Consider the following 25,631-nt stretch of genomic DNA (forward strand, 5'->3'; position numbering starts at 1 on the left):
CTGATTTGGTCTCAACGCTGAGCCAAGCATTGCGTTAGCCCGTAACGTGTCGGGCTGGGGCTCGGCTAGCTGGGTCCGGCGGTGGGCTCGGGCAGACTGTGCTGTCGGGGTATATATACACATCATTTAATTTCCGACTGATACAATATTTATTAATCTATACATAAATCCTAAAGTCTAATTATATATAATAAATTATGGTGGACAAACATTTCGGTGGTTTCCAATTCAAGTTCCCGAACTGTCGGCTGTCGCTAGTGGTGTTCTTGGGCGTTAACAAAAAAATGTGAGAATCGATATGTGTACCATCAATTTATGGTTTATGGCCACCTTACCTCGTGACTTGTTCATTGATTATTAGTCACATACAGTCACATAGAAGAAATCACGAGATTGGTTCCTTCGTTCAACGTTGATCGAAAGAGAATTGTGCTACATTAGTGGATTATTAATACAAGTCTACACTTATTTCTCTGCGCTGACTTCTGTTCGAAAGAGCGAAGTCTTTTTCGTAGATTCAATTAATTTAATGTGAAAATAGCTGCGGCTTAATCAAAATCAAATATGGGTTCGCTTTTTCGAAGCGAGGAGATGACCTTGTGTCAACTCTTTTTGCAAAGTGAAGCAGCTTATGCTTGTGTCTCGGAACTTGGAGAATTGGGACTTGTACAATTTCGAGATGTAAGTTTCGTATTTTAATATTAATTAGACGTGTGTTTTCGGTATGACACTTAATGTATACTGTTCTGCAACAAAATTTGTTATAGAACGCTGATATACAGATTCAATTAATAGTTTTGAATTTATGTTATATTTAAAGCGGATATGTTGTCCGAAAATACATCATTCCTACTATTTTTTACAATTACTTTTGGTATATGTATCAGTCACAAATTTCAAATCAATTTTTAAATACGCTCCTATTTGATTATCCAGAAAATTCATATTATTTGATTCTTGTGCTAAAATTTCTTATGTACGTACAAAAAATAGAATATATTCTTAGAGCGAAATCAATTTAAGTTTAGTATCGTTCTATCCAAATTTGGCATACCAGTGTATGTCATGGGCGTGTGCATTAAGCGATTAATTACTGTCATTGACAGAGAAACTATGCAAAGACAATTGTAATGTTAACGTATGGTAAATGTGTTTTACAGAAAACAGATGTACACTTATACACACAGTCAATAAATAGAAAACACTATTATTTAATTATGTAAAAATTAGAAGTTATTCAATTTTATAAATGAAAGCATGCAAATTATTTGTTGGTTTTAGTTCTTGAATGTATATAACAGTTTTGCAATATTTTTTCATGGAATATTTTGTTAGGAGAAAATTTCTTTTATCAAAGTTTAACTCTATTAATGTTATAAAAGAATAATACAATTTTTCTATTATGTTTTTAATTAAATTAAAATACTTTTTAGATATCAAGCATTTTATTTGGAAATGTACATCTAACTGTGAAGATAAAATATCTTACACATTGCAATAAATTTGTAAAATAGTAGTTTATTTAACACTAAACCTACCACCACCGGTCAAAATGGCCAGATCCAGATTTTTTATTTCACAATTATTGAAATAATAAAAATGATTGTGTAGATATCTTTAGCAGAGCACATATTACAATAGGAGCTACAGAAAGTCTAAATAAAATCAATCTTGTCATTTTTATAAGGGCAAAAGTGCCAGTTAATTCTAAATACTACATTTAGTTCAATCAATTTGCAGTTTACTTGAAATACTCACATTTTGTTGCTAAAAATAATTAATATAAATGCTTTGCTCGTTCCCCATTGTGTGTTATTATATTGGCTTATATTATATGTTTAATTAAAAAGTTGTTCCAATGAAAGTGCTTCAGATTCTATTAGAGAAACATTATCATCTGAATAAATAAAATAGTATTAACCAAATGCTTTAATGCATTTCTTTTAAATTTACTTCCTACTACTAACATTTCTATTCAAATTATTATTTGATCTGAACATTATAGTCTATCAAGTAATATTTAAACTTAATGTTTTATAATATAGTGTTTATATTTAATCAATATAACTTGTTACCAAGCAGAAAGAAATAAGATTTTAAAAACATATGATCTATAGGATTCCAAAGTCCTTCACCCCCAGAGCTTGTGCCATGCTCCTGGTCCATGTATTCAACATTTTCCATGAAAATAGATCAAACTAACAGATCATTTCAAAAATAGCTGTTCTGTAATTGCATCACGAATGATACACATTTGATAAAACTACCTATACATTAGCTAAAGGTTGTAAAGTAGGTGACGTAAACGCAGCTGCGACTTTTAGACTAGACACATCTGCATAGACACATCTGCACACCAAATCTTGCAGAAGCTGACGGAATTGCTACATCAAATATAGATTTTGGACTCCTCTGAACAGCAACTACATATACATATTGAACGGTACATTAAGTTCCGTCGCACGATAATTAAGATTGCACTTAAAATTAATTGATATCACAAATCACGATTATAAAGGTTTGAAAACGAGTTAAGTGTGTAAGCATACACATGCTGGGTTAATATTCTCCGAACGACTCTAACAACTCGGAATAAGCCTCAAGATAAGGAAAGACGTAAATAAAAATTTCAAGAATTGATATTGATTGATGACGCGCACTTATTTTAAGACAGGAGGGGAGTATTGAGAAGTTTAGAACGCTAAAGATAAGACGATTTTTGCGACGTCTTCTTGGAGAAACTATAGAGTGATTCTATTTGAAATTTTTCGGATAATTACTTCCATATTCAAGGAACATGCACTAATTTTTTCGTTGCAAAATATATGCTAGAAATATATAAATATGCAATTGCGTAGTCTTTAAGTTTTGCCAGAAATGAATAATATTTTGAATTCTTACATTATCAATAAACCTAAAGAACTAGAAGAAAATAAAAAATTAATAGGTCTTTGAATGGGAATTTACGATTTTGGTCTGAAATTCTTGCGTAAAAAATTGTTTCTTTATAAACATTTTGTACTATGTATTTTTTAAATACAGTAAAAATTATTCCTACAATATCAACTTGGACTTTTTTTCTGTTTTGATTATTCGATTTTGTAACTGAATATGTATAATTATAATAATGTTTAATTATTCTATTTTCAGCTCAATCCTGATGTCAATGCTTTCCAACGAAAGTTTGTCAACGAAGTACGCCGCTGCGATGAGATGGAACGTAAATTACGTTATTTGGAAAAAGAGATTAAAAAAGATGGTATACTAATGGTAGATAGCGGGGAGAGTCCAGAAGCTCCACAGCCTCGGGAAATGATAGATCTCGAAGCAACGTTTGAGAAACTCGAAAATGAGTTGCGAGAAGTGAATCAAAATGCGGAAGCTCTCAAACGAAATTTCTTGGAATTGACCGAGTTAAAGCACATACTCAGGAAGACCCAAGTTTTCTTCGATGAGGTAGGAGAAGAACCCTTTCAATCTATTTTTACAATATAACAAAAATTTTGACTTTATAACTGTTTTTGCAATTTACATTAACAGAAATACAGTATTTTTTATGACATAGGCTGTATATATAATAATCAAATTGAGGTAGAGTGAAACATACAACTTTTTCAGTTAAAAAGAGAGAGATAGTTCATCTCTTCAGTTTCGAAGAGCTATTTATACTGAATATATTTTACTACAGGATGTTCAGAAGCATATAAAATGCACATAGGTCTTATTTTGATAATTTTAAACATATTTATTTTTCACTAAAATGTTTCGATTTCTTATTGTAATAACAAAATTGACAAAAAGTATGTCCACATTTTAGAATGGATTGTATTGATAATTTTGAGAAGTATCTCTTCTGGCATTTTCGTAATGATAAAAATCATGGGATTAAAAGAATACATGATTTTGTTATTTGAAACATTTTAATTAGACACGTGGTCAAATGTGTTAAAATTCGCGCAAAAGACAATCGGTTTACGGAGTATACCATACAGTATTACCAGAACCCTGTATGTATATAGATTTTGAAGTTGTCATAATAATTTTTGTTTAGTGGTAAAGAATATTGTACTTGTGTTTTATATACATGTACACGTGTAACTGTTTTTTGTATTGTCCTTTGTTGGAAATCGTTTTTATTATAAAAAGAAAAATCCTGCTTTATAATTATTTTCCGAGCGGAAATGTTTATACGTTTATATTAAACATAGGTCTGTATTTACAGTATTTTATCGAGCAAAATTAATGAATTAATAGTTTCGAGTTCCTAGTGAAATGTTTGAAATGAAAGCAAATCTTTGACAAAATATAATAAAATACAATACTGGGAAACATATAAATTTTTCATTACATTTATTAGACATAAAGTCAAGGATCATCCTTGGAAGGTAATTTACTATATTGATTATTAATCATTTTACATTATGTCATCAAATCGGAAATTATTCGAGAAAATAGAAATTTCATATGCACTAGCTTAATTCAGAACGTCCAGTCATCATTTTTATTATTTAGGGTATCCTACAGATACAGATCAGAGAAAAACAATTACATTTAAATGAAATTTGAATATAGATTGTTCATGTGCAACTGATAGAAAATTCAATAAATACTGATAGTATTCTATAGTACAATGTTAAGTCGTGTCATTTACAATTGTCATTTTTATTGGTTGAAATAAAAACAGTAAGCTTTATTTAATCAAGTTAAACATGCACCATTAGCTATAATTGATTTTTTTCCAATAAAATACCAACTAATATATTTTACTTTTATAAAAACTATTGGCTTGAAAGTGATGGAATATGCCAGTTACATGAATTAAATAAAAATTATTTTACTGAGGATACAGCTCTCTATTTTGGCTTACAAAAGCGACAATTTAACATGATACAACTTAACACTTCGCACAACCAAATATATAAATATATATTCTTATTATTAAAATACTAACAATTAGTCTAATAAAATTTAGGAAGTGCACACTTTTGACACATATAATTCTATGATTAATCATTTGTTGATGCAAGTATAGCATTGTAAGCTATACAAACAATTAAAGTGCATGACAATGGAAATTGTGCAATATGTGTCTAATAATAATGCCTTCTTTGCAATTGCTTTGCGATTTTATAAAACAGTGCAACTTTATATTACACAATATGAGAGAATAATGATTTAAAGAGAATTTTAAAACATGCTAATAATACTAAGTCAAGAGACCGTTGAGATTAGAAAGTGTTTGTTTTGTGTTACTAATAATAATGTTGAGTGATTTTAGGACTATTAATGTGTTAGTGTTGCCAACTAACCAAGTTGCAGAATTGCAAAAGACACAAGTCACTATTCAAGCCCTATCTCCCTGTAGCCCTTGTGTTGTATTCTTACAATACAAAGTCGAAAAAAATTGCAACAAAACTACATTCGTAATTATCTTTTAAGTGTTTGTTATTCGTTGATAATACATGCATCAAAAACATTTTGCATTCAGGTATTAAGTGTGTAAGTGCAAGTGATATCACATTAATTTTTTCAAGTTCAAATCTTTGTGTTTTAAAAAGTTCTCTGGGTCTGTATGTGACAGTATTAAGTTGCACCTTTAGAATTTGTTGTTTCAGAGGTAATATATGTAAATGTTCCTTAGTAAAATTGTTACATGTAATTCTTTACTATCTACAATATCATGCATTCAGTTTATTAAATTGAAGCGTTAATATTTTAGTATATATCCATTCTGTTATTCGTAACTACCTGTAATAATCATTTCCTTTTATAAACAAAATGTCTTCGTTCATTGAGTCCCAATAAATTTACATAAACTTAGTAAATGATCATTTATGTAAAGAAAATCCAAGAGAAGTAAATATTAAAGCAGCCGTAGTCATATTCAGAACATAATTTGTATAACGGGGAGATGGAGATACAAAAGAGAAAATATTTATCTTAGAGTGAGATTTCTGTTATGTATAATGTGTCTTATAATTTGTAACACATTTTGCAGCTACCAATGTCTTACATAGAATGTGCAGGGTATAAAAAACTTTGTCAAGGAAACATTACCAATTAATTCATGAACAAAAGAATACTATACTGGTGTACTTTACATTAAAGCTTTCTTAATCAGTTATAACTGGAGTCTAAATATTAGAAAATAGATTTGAAATATTGGAGAATAATGAATGTCATATTTTTCACCACTTCAAATAGAAATTACTAGAGGTGTGCTGTGGCCTGACAATCGGGTACCTTACATTTTTGGGTTCTCGCACACCTCTGGTATAATTACGGTTTGCATAAATAAATCATTATTGATTTAATTTGATTTGGTAACACTTTAATAGAATATTTATTGTTTCTGTAATATCTAGTATAACATTTTATCACGTTAGTAGTAGGTCTCTGTTTATATAACGAGTTTCTTTATGATTATTCATAACACATACTGATATAATTTACCTGAAAGACCTATAGACATTCTGCATATGAGTACATTACATCGAATTCTTTGTATGATAATCTTTTAAATTATTGATAGTCGTTTAATCTCATTCTTCAAATGAGTCTAGGCACCCATTATGAAATATTGATAGTTAGAAGTTAGTTAATTATATGTTCCCAAACTATAATTTCAAGTAATTTGTGAAGTAATGTTATAAATGAGACTGTAGAGTTGAAATTGAAACGTGTATGAATTACTTATGTATTTTGTCATGTGCAGTGTGTTGTAGTCAAAACCTGCATGGTATTAAGAATATGAAATTCTACTATAGTGTTAATTTGTTGTTTTACATTGCTTTCATAGGGAAATTGACTTTGATCATTCAATATTTCACTGTAGTATTTTAAAAGAATAGATACTAAATGTTGGTAAAGAACTGTCAGGTATGAGGAGTTAACAATCGATGATTACTAAAAGTACATCTTAGTGGTTGATATTCTAATTCAAAATATTCTTACAATGATTGTATTTTTAATACATGTATTTTTAATATTCACGTACCGTGAATATATTATTGGTACTTGCATGGATTGATTAAAATGGGACACTCAACATACATGTACCTTACTATTATACATTATATGTATTCTCTTATGAGAATGATGTTTTAAACTTTTTATATGAAAGTTTTTAATTATCATATTACTCAGTTGCCAATGCGTAAACATTATTTTCGTGTCTGTTGTTTAGAATTCCTAAATTATTTTATTACTTTATAGACAAAGTTCGAATATTTTATTATGTATGTATATATGTGGTGTTGATATCTATTCTAGAAATGTTATTTATTTCGTAAATGGTAAAAGTCATTATTAAAAATTCTAATATTTCTATTAATATGTATTCTATTTAAAATATAAGTATTTTATATAATATATTTATCATGCTACAGTTAAGAATCAATTGCTTAATAACAGCATTATTATTAGAGATTTTAGACTAAAGCTTGTTTAATATGTTGTATGTTGAAACAAATGGCATGCATGCAGATAGCTAGAACATGTAGAAATAGGAATTCAGGTTATATTTTTCAAGTTACAGTTCAAGAATATAATATATGATATATTACATAGATTTTTGCATGAAGCATGTTTTTAATGTAAATCCAATAACAATTTTATTGTACACTATATAAATATATATTTTTATATGTATAGAAAAAAAGGATCTTCACGGCATTCATGAATTTTTTGATAATTTACGATAACAAAAGACAGAAAGTTAAAAACGAAACAATGTAAGGTTTATTTAATTTACATTTTAAAGATACGAATTTTCCATTGAAAAAAACATTAAAAGTATATTTATTCTTCCATTTGATCAAAAAGATGAAGAGACATTCATGTAAATAATTAAAAAAACAATATATTTGAGCTTAACGTTTTTCTAAAATGTTTTTTTTTCATAGTTTTGTATTAAAATTAATGATAAAGTTTTATGAATATATAGAAACGGTAATTCATAGTTAACAATTAAAACAGTTCAACAATAAATTACGGTATCGAAATTATCGAAAAATCATGGGTATCGTCTGAACGTAGAAGTATGATTCTGAATCATACTGTTGCTAAAATTTATTAGTGACATATAGTTACCAATCTTGTTAACACTTATTGTACAGTATTATGCTATGTGTATATCAAATAGTAGTTTCTTACATTTGTACTGATAATTACATTGATCTTCAATTTGGACTGAAATTTTTATTCGAAATATGAATGCATGATCTCTATACTAATTCAAATTTTTAATTATTTATATATACAACAGTTATTACATTATTTAATCGTTCTCATAAATTATTATGCAGTAATGTTTCAAAAATCGTTTATCCATTACCCTTTTGTAAAATTTATTTTTGTCTTGTATCACAGTATTGTGTAAACAACAAAAATTTTAGTACAAATGTACTTTGTTAGCTCTAAAGTCATTTTTAATCTCCTGCCGAACGTGATGTAACAAAATGGTCGGGCAAAAAGTTACATATAATAATAAGTGGGCGATCGATAAATTTTTTAAAAATCAATCATCAACGTATTAATGTGATTAATTGCACTTGAAGGAAGATTAAACAGAAATAAGATATGATATATTTACTTTTTGTACGAGATAGTATTCTAAACGAGAGATTTATCAATGATAACATGTAAGGTAACATTGCTATGTTCGCATTAATTCACACAAAACTGTATGTATCGAGACATTGACATGTATAACGCCATTCTAAAATTTTTTTTTATTTTGTAATAATTTTTGAAACATTACTGTGTGTTTAAAACTAATTCTACTATACGGAACATTTCTGTAGTATGACAATTCTTTATTTTCACCCTGTTTCCTGATAAGCAGAAATTTAATTATCAAAGTAATTGACTTACTTAATACGTTCCAGTTGATATGGATATAAGGAAATTTAAGATATTTCAAATACTATGTGTATTTGATTATAACCTTGTCTCACTTATTTAAACGAACTTAACGCAAAGCTACACTTAAATTTCTGCTTCTCATAATAATACTGTTACAGTATATTTTTGGAGTTGTAAATTATACTATTTACTCTTTTACTCTTATTACATAAAAAACAAATTTTTATATACCTTCCGTTCAATTCAAATCCTGCTAGTAGAAAGGGTACAATTTTTCAAATTTAGTAATGTTTACACATGCATACTCCCGGCCAGAAGTATGAAAACAGGTGACTCGATACAAAAATAGAAAAACTGTTCTTCTTCAAAGATTTAAAAAAATTCATATATTGAAATTAGAATGTAAATAAGATTTCAAAATAATGTTGCCTTAATGGAGACTTTTCGCTTGGTAATATGCATATATACACATTATATTTACATAATTGGTATGCAAACATGAATATTTTCCAAAAGATTAATTTATTTACATATTTTTGTGTATTTTGCTCGGCTTGTATAATAAATACGGTATTCAATAGTAGCTTGAAGAAAAATTGTCACATGTTCGTATGTATTAGAGTAGATAAACATTTCTCTCGATAGAATCGGGAAACTTTTGAAAAAATAAAAATAAGTGAGAAGTGACAGTTTTAACGTGCATTTGTTCTTGATGCGTGAAATGCAGTGTTTCGATTCGACTCCAATAAACGAACGTGGGTATTGAAAAATTAATATACGTGTGAATGACCGCATTTTAATCCGTGAACTTTTTAATGTACGCTAAAATACGATTTTATGACTTTGAACCAAATACAATCAATTAAAGCGTTGCTTTTTTCCCCTCACTATTAGTCGTATTGTTCCTTTCAGAATAATCTGAAAGGAATGTATAAACATCTCAAAATTTTTTGATGCGACTAAAATATTTTTAATTATAACGTGCGATACTTGCCGTGACTCACTCTATACGTTTACTCGAGCATACGTGCTTGGATACCATAAATTGTATGGATTACGGCACGATATACTATCAAAAAAAGAATCCCGACCGGATTTATAAAAATTTTATTAGTTAATCGATATATGACCTCTGTCTCCGTTGATGTAATCCTCTTCATCGTCGATACAGCGATTTTATCACTTTTATCATGTTCCAAATATCATCGTATAAATAATTTTCTTCTCGGATTAAAATTCGACTTTCATGTACACGTGCATTTTCATTCAATACCCATGACTTTTAATTTCGATACAAAAAGAACAATCTTAATTGGATCATTTTGATTATTTTTGCATACTAATACAATAATGCCTCGGTATATGTCCAATAAATCTTTATTGTTTCTGTGTGAATCTTTTGCCAACATATTCGTGACATTTTTCCGATTAAAATGAGTCCAAACATAATACAGTTTAGATCATGTTTACTTGTTTTATTTGCGATTCGCGGCGGAACCTCAATTATCCGAACCGATATCTGGTCTCATTATCCAGACACGTGTATCATAACAGTTCAATCTAAAGTGAATATTATTGCATAAATCAAGAAAGACTCGATCAGACATGAATTTAAGTTCAGATATCATCGGTTTGGATAGTAGAGGTTCTATTTACTAGATCCTCAATTGAACAAGGAAACATTTTCTGAATTGCGTTGGTGAAACTTTCACAAAAGAAACAATTGTAAACCGAAGAGTTTCTTCATCGGATTAGTCTCGCAAATATCGTGTGCATCTCTTGCACATACTTTTACCGAGGCATTATTTACTGTACTTTTTCCTTTCCAAGTATACGAAATGAAAAATTGGTACACAACGGGTTGATTTTTCTTTGGCGTTCGAGTCGAACAAATGAAATATTGGAATGTACACAATTCTATTTTCGTTTTTTCTCACAAACATACAAATTCTGTAATCCTTGATCTTTCTGTCCGTTCTCTATTCCTTGACCGAATGGTTTAATGATCGCCTGTGTTCAGATTGGTGAGTCTTATAACTTCGTTTGATGAAATGTATAAGACCAATCGGGAGATAGGGCAAAAGAGAGGTGACATGTGTCTGTTGCCAGGCTGAGCATGGAGGTGTCGTGTCGCAGATGGCAGACCCCAGCCGTGAGGAAGAACAAGTCACTCTCTTGGGTGAAGAGGGCCTCCGCGCTGGCGGCCAGGCTCTTAAGCTCGGGTAATTAAATGCGGTGTAAATTCGACTACAATAGTGTTCGGTTCAATTTACATCTGTTCAGAAACCAACATGTACATTCTCACGAGCGAGACATTTTTCCCCCCCAAGAACTGACCCGAGCATTGCTCGACGAAGTGAGAGAATCGGTATAACAAACGACAGCTAGATAAACGTAGCAGTCGACCTTTCAAAGGGAGACCGCTACTGGAAAGAACTAAACATTCAGTAAAGGAAATTTCATTTCCAGTAATTGTCGTCTTACTTTCATAACTACAGTACCGACGGATAGCTGAGATTCTCCTGATTAAAATGAGTCCACACACGATGAAAGTCGGACTATTTTTGTCGATTTAAATCAGCCCTGCGCAACTGATCGCTCACGACCTAACGACGCTCGAGCTACCCCTACTACCGCGCAGGCGCGAGTCGGAGAAGCGCGGTAGTGGGGGTTGTGGCATGCTAAATCTATAAAATTACTTCGATTTACCTCGTGTTTGGACTCGTTTTAATCGGGAGAATCTCAGCCATCCGTTGGTACTATAATTGTAAATGTAGGACGACAATTACCGGAAATAAAATTTTCTTTATTCTGCGTTTACTTGTTCCAGTCGTGGTATTGCATACATTGTATTCATTCTCTATCATTGTCTACTGAAGTAGCTGTAATTTAACCGTGTAGATGTTATGTAAATTTAACCGAGCCCTACTGTAACATAGGACGTAACGATTTCAACATATCAAAAAATTCCCTGAGCACTTGCTGAACCCTCTACGAAAGTATCGTTCCACCAATTACTATACACAACCGCCGAAGATATCTTACATTTCTTTAAAAAAAGATGTTCTTGGAACACTCTGATGAGTTACTTTTCTTTCTCTTCAATATTTTACGACAAATAATTTCCAACAGCAATTTTCATGAATTTTGGAAAATCCTTACGTCCTATATTCCAGAAGCGTTGCTAATCATTGCATTCTACGAATACTTTATAAATTGATATTGATTGATGATTGTTCTCCACTCTGCTATGGTATTGGGTCCGATTATACATACTTACGACGATGATAAAGACGCAGAATATTGTGCCTAATGTTCAGTTTATGGACATTTCGTTATGTATTCTATAAAACGTTAGGCTGTGTTCGGATGTTGTAGAGCTTATGAGATTTTTTTGTGTAATTAGGATATGCACACGAATATATATTAAGTAGAGGGCACAATACGTCAGTGTGTTCTGTGGTTACAGCACCTGTATACTACGGCAGACACCATAGGATCACACTATAGGAATCCCCTCAGGCAAGCTGTTATCAACCGTTATTTGAATTTGCAAATTTGTTTGGTCTATGTTTTTTGCCAGTAGCTACCTAGCAAAGTCCTTTAGTCGAAAAGGAACACTAATATATTTCTAGTCACTAAACGTTGAAAGTTTTCTTACACTTATTAATTCCTTACAAGAAAGTATGTTTATGATATTAACAATGAACAAAGGTTCACTGTCGAGTGGAATTTTTAAGATGTGTTTTATAATCAAGTGCTACAGTTTCCTGAAGTCGTCAGGTTTTGTATCTGTTGCTACATACTAAATTAAATTGTTAATTGCTGCTGATAATCTAATGTTTATATATGTGAAACATAGATTGTAAATGTGGCAACAGTAATTCTCACATTTATATATAGAAGTAATGACTTTATTAAAAAGATTAATAATTAGATGATTATGAATCGTAATTGACATGTTGTGTTCATAAAAATCAATGTTCTCTGTTGTTACTAAATTAGGTACACTCGTCGAGGGTTTAAATTAACTGTGCATAATGGTAGTGAAAGGCAATTATCATAAAAATATTACCGCTTAAGCGACATTAGATGTTCAATGACAGATGTGACTGTTTGCTTGATTGAATAACAATCACTTAACAATTGTTTTAGAATTGGTATACATGTGAAATGATCACGATGCAAATTGATACAGCGTACATTAGTAATATTGTATATAACAGTTGATACAGTTTGATATCGCCCACGTAAAATATTTCTCGGATTCGTTGAAAAAACTTTGCCCTTCAAACTGTATCGAACACTTGTGTTACAATAATAATACCCGGGTAGAGTATACACGAATTGTTGTATCTGCTATCTATGTACATATCGACAACAATAGTTTGTCTTATATATATATAAAAGTCAATATTATGCAGTCACTTTATTTATGTAAATAACAAAAATGATGATGGTCTGGCCATGGGTATGTATATAATAATGTACGTATTTTGTTTAACATGTTCTGTAGTACGCTTTCTTTTTGCATGCTGTACATTAACTCCTAAAACGATTATACTTACTACTTACTTAGTGGAACGTTGTACTTACAAACTACTGGCGCTGTTTAATGTTTAATCATTCTTATCCTAGGCTAAAGAAAAAAAAAAGGATCTGTGTTTATGTTGCTGTTTTTGCTTGCCTTTTCAATTATGCTTTGCAGAAAATTATTTTCATTCCCTTTACATAAAGAGCCAATTGGTCACGTGAGGTACATGACTAAACCTTTGCGTCAGAATACAGACGAAGAAAATAGTGTAACAGAACGAAATGCAATTACAGATCAATAATTCTTGATTTTACAAAGGTGGCCCATTTTTTTCTATAGATGGATCTTTTTCAGAAAATTTGTCTTACAATTCGAAGATTAATCTAAATTGCGATACGATTGAATTTAATCGTGTCGTGTCTTGTGCACGGTAATGCCTCGATATATGTGAAAAGATGTAGACGGTAGTTCAAATTATAAACAATGAAAAAACTTTTTTGTTCTTTACCTATTTCTATATCAAATTTTTACTAATACATTTGTGACGCTTTTCCGATTAAAATGAGCCCAAACACGATACAATTTAGATCATGCTTACTTGTTTAATTCACAATATATAGTGGAACCTCCATTATCCGAACCGATAATTTTCCACACTATTTATTGTACAAATCAGTAATCTAACACTGTAGCTAAACTAACTGTTCTATTATCTGAAATTTCGCTAATTAGTTCGGATAATCGAGGTCCTACAGCACCGTGGATCAAACAAGTAAATTATGATAAAAATTTTGTCGTGTTCGTCACGAATATACCGGTAAGAGTTTCATAATAAAGAAATGATTAAAAACAAAATAGTTTTGTTACTGAATTACTACAATTTTTGGTGTTTTCATGTATATTAATGCGTTATCGTACTAAGAATGGAAACGTTCGGAGTAAAATAAATTTTCGAAGAATAGTTTTTTCATATCGATTTCAACAGAATTAATACACTTCACCTTCGTACTTCCTAAAACAGTTGTATGCACTGTGTCCCGGATAAGCGTTCCCGCTATCATTTTGTAATCTATACAGTCATGTCTCGCTACCAGATCACGATTCGAAATCGATGACGACTTCAAACGAGGTTTTCCCCGAAATTTTCGGAGAAATGCTTTTTTCAAGATGACAAACAAAAAGAAGAAGATTGATTTCTCGATTGTAACGCTCACACGCTTGTTTTAACACTTTTGATCACCAACTGCTGTTCCGACAACAAGGACCGGCACTAGTAGCGAGATATTACTATACTAAACAAAATTTCACTTATCTATTTAAAGCGTCCTATCATTCTCTTTTTACATCAACTTACTCTCGCAAAGTAAATCTACTCGTAGATTAAATTTGTTCATCCTCTCATTATTCAATGTATCATACGGACTTTTTGTTATTCAACTTTTAATTATTAAGTATTTAAATGTAACAGGTATAGTCTTCCATAAGTTAATTTTTCAGATAATCTATTAAGTAAGAATTGACGCGCTTATTATAACACCCTTATATTTCTTCTCTCCTAGAAATAGAAACGATTATGAATATTAACAGCTTTAATATAATGTAGTATTGTTTGGTAATCCATTATTGATACTGAAATTATTATCGACTGAAGATATCTTTTCATATTCCTATGGTAGTTATAACAATCGATGTTAACGTAAAAGAAATTGATTTTTCAAAGTAAACAGTCCACACAAATTATGATACAAGCATCTTTAAAACTCATTATTACATTGAATATATTTTGAAGAATTACTGCATTGTCCAATAACTAATATTTCCACTTTTGCTTTTCTCATCAGTAAGCAGATTTAATATGAATAACAATTTACGATACTTTGATTCAAGAAGTAATAAAATTATTATTTATATTAAATATATAATATACGTATACAGAGTGGGCCGATTAACGTGGTCATTAATTAATTATTTTCAAGGTCAGGAAATTTTATATCATCTATGTATTACTTCAGCAAGTTTTCAAGGTCACCTTCAATTTTCTATGCACCTTGGGAACGAGTTTAATGTTCGATTAGAGAATACTATTGCGACAATACGAAAAATAAAGAAACAATTTTTTATCGCTATATCTTTACGTTAAATAAAGAAGATGCTTATTTTTGAGCTCGTTGAATAATTTATTAGTTGATAAACTAACAAAATCATAGTATTATGCATAGAAAAATTAAAAGTGACCTTGACAACTTAAAAAAAATCCCATGACGAATGATATGTCGCAAACAAATAGTTATTGAGATATATAAATTGTTCGAGGTTTTGCAAAATTTGATTGTGTAGAGTTACACGTATAGACAAAAGTTTCAAATATGAAAGAAAACCTTATATCCATTGCTTATACAGAAGAATATTAATACTGCATTAGAAAATACTAACGTAAAGTATAGGTACTTACAAATTTTTCAGAATCTTCTGTTCTTCCGTCGGATCCACAGGATACTGCCATTTGCGTGAATACGTCTTAATCCTCGGAGTCACAGCACTAATTAATAATTTTTAAAAATTCACTTTTGATGATGTCTCGTGTAGTCTTTCCGATATCCACAACAACTATTCAGTTAGTTTAATTGCCACAAATTGAGTACTTAAATGACAATTTGGATGTTCCCGGTCAAAATAGACGCAGGCACAGTCGTCGGAGGGTTAATAACTGTGAAGCACAAAACCACACTTCCACACAATCGCTGAACACTATACAATATATAATACTTTCTGAAATCTTGACAGCGAACGAGACGAAGTTACTCCGACCACGATCAAAATAGTTCTGCGATTTTTTCGTGAATGGTTAAGGGTGAATTTTGATGGGGGAATGCAGCGTTTGTTAATTGGGCGCGGGAATGTCGAAAGGACCTTAGATTGAGAAGTGGGAAACTGTCAAGGAAATTCCTTTTGTTATTCTCTCCGCTCGACAATAGCATGTTTTATATAAGTGTATATCCGTTGTAAAATAATAATTGGCTAGTTCGGAACCTTTTCAGGTATACCGTCTAATCCGCTGGAGGAACGGTGAGGTACGGTTGCATTTTATGATGTAGGATTAGTATTCTTATGTATAACAATGGACACGTCCCTTGAAATTTCATTTGTCCTGGGGCACGCGCTCGATTATGGCTTTTGTCTATACTCTATACGTATAACTCCACACAATAAAATTTTGCAAAAACTTTAATACAGTAAATCCTATATCGACGCAAAAGTCTCGGGGAGATTCGTTTGTATCGATCGTAGAGGGATACTATTTTTTTGAGCTTTAAAGGCCGAGCCGCGTGGGGTCGAAGCGACTGCGACTCTCCGCGTCTCTTTCTTTCCCATACGCTGTCCTTCCTTGCGCCCGAAACGTTCATCGTCAATTAATCGCACGGGCCTTTGAACTGTGCGGACGACTGCGACTCTCCGCGTCGCATTAGTAATGGTTCACACCGATATACCCGAGCCGAGATCAGATTACTGCAGTAGAGGGGATATTTTTTTGCGTCCATCGTGTTGCACCTTTTTGCGTCGATAGAGGATTTACTATTATTTAGGCGCGTTGCGCCCGACCACTGGCGGGGTACCTGAAAAGGTTGTTATAGCAGACAAAAAACGCGCACGGATCAGCTCCGAACCGGCCTATTATTTACAACCACCGCGCTCCGACAACTTCAATCCTGAAACACGTGCGACAGACTCACCGAATCAGATCGATGGGATCATACATACACACACAAATATACATACTTTTCTATTTTATATATATATAGATAACTATTTGTTTGCGACACATGTGATTCCTTTCAAATGTTTTCTCTTCTCGATAAGTAAAAGGTGTTAATGTAAAATTGACCATAACACAATTCTCTTTGTTATAAACAATTTTGCGGCAAGTTTCTTTTACAAATGTCCACCTATCCAGAGGTGGACATATTCACCCTATATGTACATATACACATATTAAGATATTGGGTTGGAACGAAAATTCGTAGCGTTTTTAGATTAAAACTCAAAGATAAAATTAGGATATTTATACGTAGAGAGATTTGTTCAATGACATATTTTCCATTCTCTTCTATTACTTTTTGCTTTTTCCTTTAGATAACTCGTCATGTTATTCAATAAACCTATGAATAAATATCTTAATTTTATCTTAGAATTTTTATTTAAAAAAACGCTACGAACTTTCGTTCCAACCCAATACAATAAATGTTCAACTGAATAGATTTGTTCAGGTCACAATAACTTCGTGTGTTTTCGTGAGATTTGTCAATTCGAAGACTGTGCGTGTACCGTAACAGGAATCGCTAAAGGTATCTTCAGTCACACCTGTGCGTGCGTTGAACGCAAGGGATTTATGCAAGAACAGAATGGCATTTGAGCATTGTGGTGATGTCTAGTGTGCTAATGTGATTGTGTCTTGTCTGTTGTGTCGTTAGCAAGAGCACGCAGGCTTGAATCCCACCGAATCCATGACACGTGCATTGATTAGTGATGATAATATCGCCCGCCAGTCTGCCCTTGGTCCTGTCCAGCTGGGGTATGTACTCCATGACTAGTTAATCCTTCCCGTACATTATTTTATCCTACACATTCTTCGAATAAATAATAACTTGATTATCAAAACCTGGTACATAACTACGTTTTTGATCAATTCCAACGTTACTTGAAGAGATATCATTGTTACGCCCCCCACCTCTCACTTTACATACTATTTCACTTTGTACGAATTCGCATTCTTCTGAGACTTCATGATTTCTGTGAATGTGCATAATACACGAACTCTACTCGGAGTATACATTACTGTTATTTTAACATAGTCACGCATGCCCACGTCCAAGGATAATGATTTTTCATTTACAGAACCCGCGAAATAATTACTATTCTTAGGGACAATGATAAGACTCCGTCATTCGCATAAATTGCGATCAAAATATTCTCTGCATGTTACAGAATTTATTGTAGATATAGGTTCAAGGATCATCATCTGGTTCCTAAGGCCTATTAAAATCACTTAGGATACGGAGTTACTATAATATTCGTCGTAATTAATCAATAAAAAAAAGATTTTCTAAGCTGGCTTTTAGTACAAGCATATTTATAAATAAATGAGATCTAAACCTCCAGTAAATTTTGTAAAAAAAAAACAGTTAAAAATGATGAAAAGAAACCTATTTATAAATGAATGAAAGCTAAACTTACGTTAACTGCATAATGAAATTTTTGTATCTTACGATCGACGATAATCTACAGTATAGAGAAGTGATTAATGTTACAGAATTAGACTGATAAAGAATTATGTAATATAATTGAATTATGTTGTCGTACTTGGTATCTCATTGTCAATGAGAGTCTTCGTCTGAGATTGCAGTGTCCCGTCTACCTATAGATTTTCATCATCGTCGCTATCATTCCCTTTAAAAGTGGTCGCGTACACTTTAATGTCTTGTCAGAGCTTTTTATCTCATACCGTGTAAAGGCTACCACAAAAGTTGTCACAGTTCTCGATAGTAAAGACACACCGGAACTGCTGCAATATAATATAATAAAATAACTAGTAACGTAAAATCCAAAAATTATTTTGTTTTGTGTATTACTACAATATTAAATTTACGATTTACTGTTATAATTTCTAATCATTGTTTTTGTCAATAACTACTATTAGAGCCAAATTTGGAAACAGTTACCATTAAATTATTAATTTATTAAATTAAATATAAATTAATATTAAATTAAATTACCATTAAATAATTAAAGAACCCACTCATTACGGAGATGATGATACAAATCTGTTTAAGCCTATTTCAATCAGATAGCACGACTTATAAAATTTGTTCTAAAAGAGTAACCAACAAATTAATAAGAAATCGAACTAATCATTTTTGTAAATAGAATAAAAATTACTAAAAGAAGAACCAGTCTGTATGAAGTTCTACAAGTTGCTTTTAGAAAACTATTAGGGATAAAAATCGAATTCTTGCCCTGTCCTGTAAGCTATTTTTGCACAATCTTTGTAAATGGAATATTACAAGTAAAAAGAATTACTGATGTAATATGTTTTGTACATGCTATTGCTACATATTTGATTAATACAATTTTGATCGAGACACAAGCAACCTCGTAATTTCAAAAGAATCTTGACCTCTTCATATAATTTGTCATAATATTGTCTTTCAAATATATGATAATTCCCAGGTTGTGAAATACTATTTCGCAATTGCAAATTCAAAATGTTGTGAAATCGTGTTCTGTCGTCTCTTCGCAGCTAGACGTTTACAACATTAATTATACCCGAACAGATTGTATCAAAAACTTCTAATTAGCCATTTTCCTATTTTCTTTCGTTACTTACACATTTATGAAATGATTTTATGCTTATATTTAACTCGCCATAAATAGTTGCATTGTTTATGATTGAACAAAAACAATCATGTCCTCTTATGGCATGCATCTTTTACATGATCATTTTTCAGAACACTATTTATAATCTATATATCTAATAGATTTCTATATTTTCTAAATCTACTTATAATCTCTAATGGTTGTTGATAAAACGACTTCGAATGTTTCATACAGAGCTTTGCCAAATTTTATGAATGTTCTTTTTTCACTAATCTTATTGCTGACAGATCTCGGAGAGCATAAACGTCAGATCTACAGAACACTATCGCCGTATACTATCCGCCTTTTACTCTTTCCGTACGTCTGTAACGTTGCACAACTAAAAAGTATATATATATAGATAGCCTTATTTATCTAAACACATCAGTTGGATGCATTTTCTTTCTCTTGATAGCTAGTATAATGGTAGAAGTATGACGTAGGAACGACAGGGTCGTGTTAACTATACAATACTTAACACTATTATTATCCTCTAATATTCCTTAACATAGCGACTCTCGATTAATACTAAAGTAAAACTATCCAGGAGCCACGATATCGATGTATATATTGATCATTCGATTTTTTTTACTCTACTCCTAAGCACTTTTATCTATTTTCATTAGCACTAATTTACAACTGTGTTTGTTTGTATACAGTACATACGTAACAAAAGTCTTTCCATAGATGCTTGTTTGATCGATTATTTTTTCGACTTGCATTACATATATCGAATAATACATACATATATTCGATTACTATGTATATTATACCTTGCCTGGAATTTCAATGTACTTCAAATTTGTAATTAATAATAACAGGTGTTTTTATCAGGACATTTATATAAAGGACCATGGCTACCTAATCATCATTTTTTTCAGTAGTAACATACAAGTGTAAACGATATTACAGTCGGTTCGATCACCAATAAGGCATTAAAGATGCTGTACACGATACAGGTTGAAAATAATATGTGTAACAATAAACGATATTGACGTATAACTTTAAATGTGGCAGTCGTTTGGTAAACAACACGTGGGAACAATTTTTCTATTATGTTAAGCTCATACTCACGACTGGATTGCGGATATAAATTCATTATAATAAGTGAAACATGAAATATAAGACGGTATTTATATAATAATGCATAAAATCCGCAGTCTACTTACGACGAATGTAGAATGCGTGCTTGTGTGTATGTACGCGTGTTTGCGCGTGTGTATGCATTAGAGTTATTCACATCATATAGTACATTAACCATGATACTATACTTTAATTATTGCTTCGTTCACCTGCAAATCAGATGTCTTACTAAAATTATTCTTTAACGTAGTTTCGTCGCAGGAGTTATTTTAAGGGAACGCATCCCTGCATTTGAGCGTATGCTGTGGCGTGCATGCCGTGGTAATGTATTCCTACGTCAAGCTGAAATCGAAACGCCTCTTGAAGACCCGTCGACAGTAAGCAAAAATATCCACAATTTCATCAAGTATATTTTTCCTTTTAATTTTTACCTAATATGTGACCAACGTCTTTGATCTATTCTTCTAGGGGGACCAAGTATTCAAGTCCGTATTTATCATTTTCTTCCAAGGAGATCAGTTGAAAACCCGCGTTAAAAAGATCTGCGAGGGATTCAGGGCTACCTTGTACCCCTGCCCCGAAGCACCCGCTGATCGCCGTGAAATGTCGATGGGTGTCATGACCCGAATCGAAGATTTAAATACAGTTAGTTCACCTCTATAAAATGATTTCGTATATTTCTGTGGATCTCGTTTACTCAATGTCATCACACTGTGCTAGGTTCTTGGCCAAACCCAAGATCATCGTCATCGAGTCTTGATCGCTGCCGCGAAGAATATTAAAAATTGGTTCGTCAAAGTCCGCAAGATCAAAGCAATCTATCACACTCTGAATTTGTTCAACTTGGACGTGACACAAAAATGTTTGATTGCCGAGTGCTGGGTTCCGGTGTTGGACATCGAGACTATCCAACTTGCATTGCGTCGTGGAACCGTAAGTAACATGAACGACTTGCCGGATGTAACATAACTGAACAAAATAAAAAACAAGCATTATTCTTGAGTTTGCACTAAAATTATTGCTTATTCTTGTTTTAGGAACGCAGCGGTAGCTCCGTGCCGCCCATCTTGAATCGCATGGAAACATTCGAAGATCCTCCAACGTATAATCGAACGAACAAATTTACAAAAGGATTTCAGGCTCTGATAGACGCATACGGAGTTGCTTCTTACAGGGAGATGAATCCAGCTCCGTACACCATAATAACATTCCCATTTTTATTTGCTGTCATGTTCGGTGACACTGGCCACGGTCTAATCATGTTCCTCTTCGGTGGCTGGATGGTTGCGAACGAGAAAGGACTTGCCGCGAAAAAATCAGACAATGAGATTGCGAACATCTTCTTCGGCGGTCGATACATTATCTTACTCATGGGAGTGTTTTCAATGTATACCGGCCTTATATACAACGACGTGTTCTCGAAATCGTTGAACATATTTGGGTCGTACTGGAAAGTTAGCTACAACTACAGCACGATACACGAGAATAAGGATTTACAATTGAATCCTAGTAGCAAGCTAGATTTTGTGCAATTCCCGTATCCGATAGGAATGGATCCTGTGTGGCAGTTAGCGGACAACAAAATCATCTTTTTGAACTCGTACAAAATGAAAATATCAATCATCTTTGGCGTTATTCACATGTTGTTCGGTGTAGTTGTTGGATTATGGAATCATATGTATTTCAAGAGGAAGCTTAACATCACTTGCGAATTTATCCCACAAATTGCATTCCTAGTGCTACTTTTCTTGTACATGGTACTCCTTATGTTCATCAAATGGATCAAGTATGGTCCCGACAGCGATGGTGAGTATTTCCTTAAAATTCCGATATTTTCCTTAACCCCTTAAGTGATCCGCGAAAAGTTGTCCAAAAAGTCTAGTGTGACTGTCACAGGCTAGTCACTTAAGGGGTTAATGAAATATGTTAATATAATATCGTCTAAGCTATCTACATAATACTTATTCATTTTTACAGGCACAGATATAATGCATGGTCCTTTCTGCGCCCCATCAGTATTAATTACTTTCATTAATATGGTATTGTTTAACGGTGGAGTTGCACCAAAAGAATGTAGTCCGTGGATGTACGCTGGTCAAGAAGGATTCCAAAAACTTCTTGTAATTGTAGCTGTTCTCTGCATCCCATGGATGTTGTTCGGAAGGCCTTTCATGCTAATGTACAACAAGAAGAAGCAACATGTCCAGGTAACATAGTAACTTATGCAAACTATCTTTGAATTGACATGTTTACGATGCGTGTAATTTTTTTTAACTAACATCGTGTACAATACCCTGTCACGTGCTAATTGTTAACAACTGAAATATGTAATGGAAACTATATTCTGGTGAAAATTAACTTTCTAGTTAAATAACCATGGAACTGAAAATGGTGATGTAGAAGGAGGAGTTGATTCGATTCAGCCGAACAGCGGTGTTGTTATTCAAGATGGACACAAAGAAGAAGAAGAAGAGGACATGAGTGAATTGTTTATTCATCAAGGAATTCACACTATTGAATACGTTCTTGGCAGTGTTTCTCACACCGCGTCGTATTTACGTTTGTGGGCTTTATCGCTCGCTCATGCTCGTAAGCCAAGAGATACATTTCCTATTATAGTCTATATAACACAGAAATCTTTAATACGCGTTTTAATTGATTTTTTTTAGAATTATCAGAAGTATTGTGGAACATGGTCATGAGGAATGGATTGACACGGGAGGGTTGGTCAGGTGGTATTTTTCTGTGGGCTGTGTTTGCATTTTGGGCTGTTTTAACCATTGGTATCCTAGTACTTATGGAGGGGTTATCAGCCTTCCTACATACACTTCGACTTCATTGGTATGATATATATAAAAATATTATATTATATAATAAAATATAAATAATATAAAAAGTTGAATTCATAAACATATGTACATATTTCAATTCGATTGCACATTATACTTATTTCTTCATGTATTATCTTGACAGGGTCGAATTCCAAAGCAAATTTTATGCTGGACAAGGATACAGCTTCCAACCGTTCTCGTTTGAAATTATCTTGGATGCTGCGCAATCTACTACAGAAGACTAAAACCAAGTTTAATAAACCAAATAAATAATAAACCATAAAAGAAAAGTTTCATTTACAGAACGCATTCTTAGCAATGTTATTTTGTGATATGTAATAGCAATGATTGTATTTAAATATATTTGATGTTATAATGTCATCGATAGGAAAAATTATGTAAACATTGAAAATTTTGTTACAATTCTGACAAAAAAGATTCGTTCGAAGTTGCACGTTAAATTACATCCAGTAGATACACTATTGAAGAAAAATATTGAGAACTTATTTTGAATGGTACGATTATTACAATTCTCTGCCGTGTATTTACCTAGAGAATTCAAGGATATAAAGGAATAAAAATTGTCATTAGATCTGAAACATGTAATGGAAGTAAATAAATATTGTATGTAGGCATGTGTATTTAATTGTACATGTATACTAAACATGTTATATCTCGTCGGTTATCGCTTATATAATACAAGAAGGATGAGTAATTAAATAATAGCATCTAAAACGATAATAAACCCCTATTTGTGCGTGTTATATGCTGAATAAACAATAATAAAGGGTAATGTGTACCATTTATTCAAATATAGATCAGGTTGTTGATTATTTCAAATAACATGAAATAAGTAACGTTTCATTTTAGATTTCTTTTGGCAAGAAGTTTCAATTTTGATTACTATTTATTTTGACATGCATGCATAATGTAAACACGATAATAAATATAAGAATATAATAGAATTTTTTTGACTACAAGGTGGTTTTGTAAATAAACAAACTTTTATACAATTTCAGTCCCCATTGTAAAATTTTGATTCATATGTAATTAAAAATTAGAAGAACAATTAATTGAAATTATTTGAATAGTGGCAAATTTCATAGTTCCACTTTATTAATGAATTTTTTTATCAAATAAGTGTTTGATGAACTATATTGATATCGATTTGGAAGTAGAGCACTATGTAAACAGTTTTCCTCGTAATATTTTACTGATATCATGCAGCACGTGGTGATAAAACGATAATAAAAACGGGCATTACAACGTTCGAATTAGACGCATTCGAAATAGTTTTATATTCACTTAGTCAGTATCATATATATGATATTGTTTAAAAATATAGATGTAAAGAGAGCAAGAATCTGAGTGTAATTTTAATAAATCTCCTCATTTACCAATGACTATATGATCCTTCACACAATTTACCGAATTTACACACACAATTCTTAATTTTCATTTTATGAATTTGTTTTGTTATATAATCATATCTGTCATATATATCAAAAGTTTTGACGTAGAGTAAGTAATACGCGCGTGCGTTACTCCTAAACATACAATTTGAACTATAAAATATTAACAATAATATTCGAATGTGCATGGTATTTCTTAACTGCTTAAGTTAAGAATTATATATATAAATAATCAAATTAAGTATAAGTAATGATATTTTACTTAACAAAACATATATTCGGGATAATGAAAACGACTAGTCACACAATTCGGAGGTGAGGAATTTTATCAGAGTACATTTTTATTTGGTAGCACCTGAAATCGTGCTTACGAGTCGCGATAATGGTCTATCAGCGTTCGTTTAATATCTACACAGTTGTTGGTATTTGTGTACTTCCACTTCCACGGAAAATAGCGCAAGCCTTCTCGTTCTCATAAGCAGAGCGGGAGCGGAT

The 25,631-nt window shown here is 31.9% G+C and overlaps 1 protein-coding gene across 5 annotated transcripts; it reads left to right on the plus strand.

Annotated features, from left to right (window-relative positions):
* The first annotated feature begins 318 nt into the window (after positions 1-318).
* On the plus strand, positions 319-25,088 carry Vha100-1 (V-type ATPase subunit a family protein Vha100-1). 5 transcript variants are annotated; one of them, XM_076437406.1, is made up of 11 exons: positions 319-681; positions 3,151-3,456; positions 10,975-11,087; positions 21,144-21,270; positions 21,362-21,538; positions 21,614-21,826; positions 21,931-22,699; positions 22,871-23,100; positions 23,260-23,482; positions 23,563-23,734; positions 23,867-25,088. In XM_076437406.1, exons 1-11 carry the CDS (start codon positions 565-567, stop codon positions 23,967-23,969), a joined length of 2,550 nt encoding a protein of 849 aa, XP_076293521.1. In that variant the 5' UTR covers positions 319-564; the 3' UTR covers positions 23,970-25,088. The 5 variants fall into 5 exon arrangements, with proteins under 5 accessions (XP_076293521.1, XP_076293522.1, XP_076293523.1 ...); XM_076437407.1 differs by lacking the exon at positions 10,975-11,087 and adding an exon at positions 17,869-17,969; XM_076437408.1 differs by having other exon boundaries at positions 320-681; positions 11,002-11,087.
* The last annotated feature ends 543 nt before the right edge of the window (positions 25,089-25,631 follow it).

Source organism: Lasioglossum baleicum, chromosome 13 (assembly GCF_051020765.1).
Source record: "Lasioglossum baleicum chromosome 13, iyLasBale1, whole genome shotgun sequence".
Taxonomy (NCBI): domain Eukaryota; kingdom Metazoa; phylum Arthropoda; class Insecta; order Hymenoptera; family Halictidae; genus Lasioglossum; species Lasioglossum baleicum.

Bases quoted from the DNA above. Each gene is read 5' to 3' on its own strand.
- Vha100-1 (XM_076437406.1), top strand. From the start codon at position 565: ATGGGTTCGCTTTTTCGAAGCGAGGAGATGACCTTGTGTCAACTCTTT. The intron at 21,539-21,613 runs GTTAGTTCACCT...ACACTGTGCTAG, and splicing joins GAATCGAAGATTTAAATACA to GTTCTTGGCCAAACCCAAGA. The intron at 23,101-23,259 runs GTAACATAGTAA...TTAACTTTCTAG, and splicing joins AGAAGAAGCAACATGTCCAG to TTAAATAACCATGGAACTGA.